Raw genomic sequence first — 6,821 nt, 5'->3', positions numbered from 1 at the left:
TGCTGTCTTGGTGATGTGACTGAGTAAGAGGGAGAGAGGGCGCACAAGGGGGATCATTATAGCACAGTGGAGAAGAGTAGGGGGCTCTGGAGTTGGGTGGACCCGTGAATCCAAGTGACCGCAGGCAAATTATTAAGCCTCTCTGGGCCTGAGTTTTCTCCTTTGTAAGGTGAGGATAGGGTACTACCAAAATATGGAGGCACACTGCACAAGATTGATGACTTCTGTGACATTGTCCCAAATGAGCAAGTGTTCCACTGGGGGTATGGGCAGGCTGTGGGGATGTATCAACATCGTGTAGTGTGCATGTTGGTTTCCAAACTCTGTGCCAAGAAGCCCCTTTGGGGGCTGCTTGTGGGAGTGTGCTGGAGGGCTGAGGCTTTGGGATCGCCCACCCACATGTCATCAGAGAAACTTGAAATCTGTATTTGCTAGAGACTGGGCTTCAGTGAGCCATGATCTAGGACATCAGAGAGATAATTGAATGCGGCCTTAGGGATGACAAAGGCTAGGCAACCCCGAGGAGGAAGCGACAGTCAAAGACAAACAGTTTTTACTGTCACAGTGCTCTTAGTCTAGTCCCAGCCCCAGTTAATCTGAGAAACCTGGGAAAATGGGAATAATACTACTGTCTCTTGTAAGATTCAAACGGGTAATGCTTGCATATCTCTGTGCACTATAGACAGTTTAAAGTTGTGTTCAGTTGCCTGAAGTATAGTGCCTGGAACACACTAGGTGGGCAATAAGTGGTAGTAATAGTGGTGATTTTTGTTATTAATAATACAAATGATAATAAACAGGATTCTCAATTCATGGAATGATGTTCTCAACCATTGATCAGTTAAATGCCTTCCTTTTCCTGAGGAAGGCATTCAGGGCCATCAGAGTAGTAGAATGAGGGCTAAACCATTGGCGGGACTCTATGAGCCCAAGGAACTAACGATTATCCTGGGGCAAAGGGCGTTCTCATCCAGGCCTGCCAGTTCCTTGGCTGGCTTGCTAGTGCTGTAGTGGGAGAGAGCGGAGCTCTGGAACCTGCACTTTTCACAGCTTTCCAGCAGGTGGTGCTGCTGTTTCATTCGAACCAGGACCTCACGGGCTCTTGGCTGCTGAAGTTGCCCGCGTTTATAGCTTTTATGAACTGAGAGAGTGTGCTGTGTGATGGGGCGGGTTGCTTTGAAAAGGATAGGGGTGGAGAGGGTATTTGCTCCAGCTTCAAATTTGTTTAATGTTGCACAGCTTCTTTAACTCGATAGGCCCATCTCCGATACCATATAGCTGGCAACACATTAAGAAAGTCTCCATCGTGGATGGATCATTTGTCTGTTTCCCAATCTTCTTGATATTTGCTTTTGACTGCTAAACTTGTTTTCTGTTTACAGATTTTCTTGCCACGTGGGCTTCAGCAGGACCCCTGATATAATTGCTTTAGAGGTTCCCTCCACACTATCCTTTGGCCATGGCAGATATGTCAATACCCTTACATTCACTGCGATTCAGCAATGTGCTGACGGAGGAAAGTGTCGACCCCCAAAACCGGGAGACCACCTGCTCTGGACCAATGATAGAGAACAGAGCAGAGATCCAAATTCTGCATTCTAGTGTCCAGCCTATGGTCTCAAGTTCAGCATCAGACCCTGGAGGGATGTCCACACAGCTGATGACATCCCCAGCCTTTGACAGCATGGCCGTACCTCTAATGGGAGCAGCAAACTCTGGAGCACTGTCCCCACCGCTAATGCCAGCCTCAGACTCTGAGACACTGTCCCCATTGTTAATGCCAGCTTCAGATTCAGAGGCACTGTCCCCATTGTTGATACCAACCTCAGACTCTGGGGTGCTGTCCCCATTGCTAATGCCAGCCTCAGATTCTGGGACACTGTCCCCATTGCTGTCCACTTCAGAGTATGGATTAATGTCCCCAGGGCTGATGACAATTCCTGACTTTGGAACAATGTCCACAGCACTAATGGCAACACCAGATTCTGCAGAAATATCGCCACTGGCAATGCCAGCTCCATCCTCTGAAGCGATGTCCACACCGTTGATGCTAGCCCCAGATCCTGGAGAGATCTCCCCACTCCTAATGCCAGATGTGAACCCCGGAGTGATGTCCCCACAGCCAATGCCAGCTCCAGGCTCTGAAGGAATGTCACCATTGCAAATTACAGATGAAGACACTGAAGCAATGTCTAAAGTGCTAATGACTGCCCTGGCCTCTGGAGAGATCTCTTCACTGCTCATGTCAGGCACAGACTCTGAAGCGATCTCCTCACTGATAATGTCAGCCCTAACTTCTGGAGCAACGTCCACCCAGCCAACGAGCACCCAAGACTCTGGGGAAATGTCCAGCCAGCTAATGTCAGGCCCAGACTCTGGAGTAGTGTCTTCACCACTAATGACAGCTCCAGGCTCTGGAGCAATGTCCTCACTGCTTCTGTCAGTCCCTGATGCTGGAGAGATGCCCACATTGCCAAAGCCAGCCCCACACACTGAAGCAATGTCCCCACTGGTAATGATGGCCCTAACCTCTGGAGGGATGCCCACCCAGCTGATGCCAGCCCAAGGCTCTGGAGTGATGTCCTCACGGTTAACACAAAATCTAGACTCTCAAGTTGTGTCTAGTCCACCAATGAGAGCAATAGACTCCCGGGGCATGTCCACACCACCAGTGAGAGCCTCAGACCCTGGGACAAGGTCGACACCGAGAATGAGAGTCCCAGCCTCTGGAAATGTGTCCACGTTGCTAAAGACAGCCCCAGACTCTGCAGCACTGTCCACCTCACTGATGACGGTTGCAACCTCTGGAGCAAAGCCCACAGAGCAAATGTCAACCACAGCCTCTAGAGCGATGTCCACACAGTTAGCAATGGCTAGAACTTCTGGAGCCACATCCATGGGCTTTATGAAAGTCCCAGCCAATGGGGCGATGTCCACGCTGCGAATGAGAGCCCCAGCCTCTGGAACAATGTCCACACTGTCAAGTACAGCCCCAGTCTCTGAAACAATGTCTATGCTACAGATGACAGCCTCAGCCTCTGGGTCAGTGTCCACACCGCAAATGAGGGCGCCTGTCTCTGGAGCAATGTCTGTGTCACAAAGGAGAGCCACAGCCTCGGGAGTGACAGCTGTACCACAAATGAGAGCCTCTGGAGCCATGTCCACCCCGCGGATGACAGCCAAAGCCTCTGGATCCATGTCCACACTGTTAATGAGAGACACAGCCTCGGCAGTGATGTCCGTGCCACAGATGAGATCTATGGCCTCGGGAGCATTGTCCAAGCCACTACCAACATCCAAAGCCACAGAAGCAATGTTCATGCAGCAAAGGACAACTGCAGCTTCTGGAGAGATCTCCACAATGCTTATGAGAGACACAGCTTCTGGAGCCGTGTCCATGCCGCAGATGACAGACACTGCCTCTGCAGCAATGTCCACACCACTAATGAGAGCCCCAGCCTCTGGCGACATGTCCACACCACAAATGACAGCCGCAGCCTCTGGAACTATGTCCATGCCTCTAATGAGAGCCCCAGGCCCTGGAGCCATGCCCATGGCGCTAATGAGATCCACAGCCTCTGGAAAGATGCCCAGTCAGCCAATGGGCGCCCAAGACTTTGGAGGGATGTCCATGTCGCTCAGGAGATCCATGACCTCTGGAGGGATGTCCCTACTGCAGACGCAAGCCCCACCCTCTGAATTGATGTCCACACCAAAAATGAGAGCCCCGGCCTTTGGGGCGGTGTCCACACCACTGATGAGAGCCTCAGACCCTGGAGAGATGTCCACACTGCTCACAAGAGCTTCATCCTCTGGAGAGATGTCCCCAGCACTAATGAGATCCCCAGCTTCTGGAGAGATAGCCACGCCTCTGAGAGCCCCAGCTTATGGAGCAATGTCTACTCCACAAAAGACAGCCACAGCCTCTGGGATGATGTCCAAGCCACAGATGAGGGCTTCAGTCTCTGGAGAGATATCTACTTCGCTAATGAGATCCACAGCCTCTGGAGTGATGTCCGTGCCTCAAATGACAGCTGTGGCCTCTGGAGGGGTGTCCATGCCACTGATGAGAGCCCCAGCCTCCAGGGCGACATCCACAATGCAAATGATGCCCACAGCTTCTGGAGAGATGTGCATGCTATCAATGCGAGCCCCTGCCTCGGGAGTGATGTCCCCACCGTTATTAAGGGCTCCAGTGTCTGGAATTATATCCACACCACTAAGGAGACCCTCAGCCTCTGAAGCTGTGTCCACAGAGTTAATGAGAGCTCCAGCCTCTGGAAAGATGTCCACCACACAAACAACAGCTGTGGCCTCTGGAGGGATGTCCAAGCCATTCATCAGAGCCACGGCCTCTGGAACAATGCCCACGCCATTGATGTCAGCCATGGCTTCCGGAGAGATGTCTATGCCGCTGATGAAAAGCATGGCCTCTGGGGCAACGTCCACACTGCAAAAAAGAGTTGTGGGTTCTGGATCTACTTCCTTGCCACAAATGACATACGCAACCTCCGGAGGGATGCCTGCATCACCGATGAGAGCCTCAGCTTCTGGAGCAACGTCCGCATCGCTCATGAGAGCCTCGGCTTCTGGAATGATGTCCATGCCACTTCTGAGAGCCACAGCCTCTGGGGGGATATCCATGCCACAAATGGCGACCACGGCCTCTAGAGGGGTATCCATGCCGCTAATGAGGGCTCCAGTCCCGGGAGCCATGTCCACACCCCAAATGGCAACCACAGCCTCTGGAATGATGTCTACTCTGGAAATCAAAGCCGCAGACTCTGGGGAAGCATCTGCCTCTCACATCAACGTCACAGCCCCTGGATCAAAGTCCACACCACACGTGACTGCCATGACCCCTGAAGCAATGAACCAACCACCAGAGGAAGTCCCATCTTTTGGCATGCTGACCCCAGCACTCTGTTACCTCTTAGAAGAACAGGAAGCAGCCCGGGGTTCATGTTCTGTGGAGGAGGAGATGGAGATTGATGAGGAGAAGCAAATGAAGGGATTTTTGAACGATTCAGAGAAAATGGCCTTTCTGGTGTCTCTGCATCTGGGGGCAGCAGAGAGGTGGTCCATCTTGCAGATGGAGGTAGGAAACCCCCTCTCCGATGAAGATAAATCTTTCCTGAGCAGATCCCAGGGCTTATATGACTCCCTATCTGAAATAGACATCCTCAGTGCTGTTCTCTGCCATCCCAAGCAGGGCCAGAAGTCAGTCAGGCAGTATGCCACTGACTTCCTCCTGCTGGCCCGACATTTGTCTTGGTCTGATGCCATTCTGCGGACCAGGTTTCTGGAAGGACTCTCGGAAGCTGTTGCCACCAAAATGGGCCGGATCTTCCTGAAGGTGGCCGGCAGCCTAAAGGAGCTAATAGACAGGTCTCTCTATACCGAGTGCCAGCTGGCTGGAGAGAAGGATTCCCCGGGCAGCTCAAGCCAGGTTCTGCCGTCAGCCTGTAAGCGGAATAACGAGGACGCAATGGAGAATGAACTGAACTCTCAGCAGCAGGCCGAGGAGGTAATGATGGGGAAACACACTCAAGGTTTCTGAATAGAAAAACGAGGTGATGATGGCAAAGTCACCCTGCTCCTTTGAGTAGCCTAAGGAAGAGGCTGGGAGAGACATTGAGCTCCTAGACCCTAACCCCCAACCGAGAGTTTCATCGGCGGGCCTGGCTATGTACTTATTTTGGGTGTATTAACCACGTTGAGGAGCCATGCCCTACCCAAGATATGGAGGGCCTGGGGTGGTTAAAGGTCCAAGTCTTCTGATTCTGAGGGAAATGGCTGGGCTCAGTCCCAACTCTGCACTTATTCCACATCCAGTTCTAAAAGAGGGGTCACGTTTTGGGGACTGGGTCCCACCTACAGCCACAGGTGTTATAGGCCCAGGTCTCTAGGGAATTTGGCCAGGCTAGTCCTTGATCACACTTTGTACAAATAAGGTACATTAGCCAAGTTGCTTGACCTGCTAAGTTACTGAAATTATCCAGGCAGAACCCCACTTGTCATAGTAAGCATGGCTCTTACCTCTACTGTTTTTGTTTTTTCTCACTCCCAGCATCAGCATGTTCCCAAACGCTGTTACTACCTGAAAGAGCATGGAGACCCTCAAGAGGGTCTGCACGACCACCTTCGACAGAGCACAGGCCATCAGAAGGCCCCCACTAACAAGTAATGCTACCTGGACTCTTCTCCTGTGATATCCAGCTTGGCTGCTAACTTGAGGACTGGTTCCTGGACCCATTCCATTCAATTACATCATTAAACCTCGTGGCCTTCCCCCTTCAGCATCCCCCTCCAGGCGCATCCCACCCTATCTCTCACTTGGCTGACCTGACCTTCTCTTTCACCCCACAAGCCTTTGACCTGCCCCAACAATCAGAGCATGGACTTCAAGAGTGTTTGGTGTATGAGGTTCTGAACTCCCATTACCATCGAGGCCAGTCCTAGTTCCTGGTCCAGGGAGAAGTCTAGGCAGGAGAAACCGTGTCCTACCTCAAAAACACCTTAGAATGTCTTGCCACATGTCATCAGGCAAACTTGGGGAAGCCCTGGTCCCATTTCACCTGGCAGGGGAGCCTATAAGGAGAGTGATGCCCACTCCAATACCATCCTTTTCATCCAGTAGACTTGTTCCTATATGCCCCAACTCATAGCACCTAAAATGGGTCTCCAGGGCCCTTGCCCTGTTTATAGTCTCCATCCTGAACCATTTGTTTTGACCCAGAGTCGTAATCTTAGTAATGGCTAACATTTATTGATTATGTGTTGTGTGACAGTTACTGGGCTAAACTCTTGACAAGCATCAT

At 51.6% G+C, this 6,821-nt stretch overlaps 1 protein-coding gene across 1 annotated transcript; it reads left to right on the top strand.

The window, feature by feature from the left end:
* Positions 1 to 1,468: 1,468 nt before the first annotated feature.
* Positions 1,469 to 6,408, top strand: RTL9 (retrotransposon Gag like 9). The gene is made up of 2 exons (XM_059050668.2): positions 1,469 to 5,527; positions 6,071 to 6,408. The coding sequence occupies exons 1-2, from the start codon at positions 1,469 to 1,471 to the stop codon at positions 6,185 to 6,187; spliced, it is 4,176 nt and encodes a 1,391-aa protein (XP_058906651.1). The 3' UTR covers positions 6,188 to 6,408.
* Positions 6,409 to 6,821: the final 413 nt, after the last annotated feature.

Source organism: Kogia breviceps, chromosome X (genome assembly GCF_026419965.1).
Source record: "Kogia breviceps isolate mKogBre1 chromosome X, mKogBre1 haplotype 1, whole genome shotgun sequence".
NCBI lineage: Eukaryota > Metazoa > Chordata > Mammalia > Artiodactyla > Physeteridae > Kogia > Kogia breviceps.
This window is presented reverse-complemented; position numbering and strand designations above follow the sequence as displayed.

Coding starts and splice junctions, on each gene's coding strand:
- RTL9 (XM_059050668.2), top strand. CDS start 1,469: ATGTCAATACCCTTACATTCACTGCGATTCAGCAATGTGCTGACGGAG. Junction 5,528..6,070: donor CTCAGCAGCAGGCCGAGGAG/GTAATGATGGGG, acceptor TCTCACTCCCAG/CATCAGCATGTTCCCAAACG.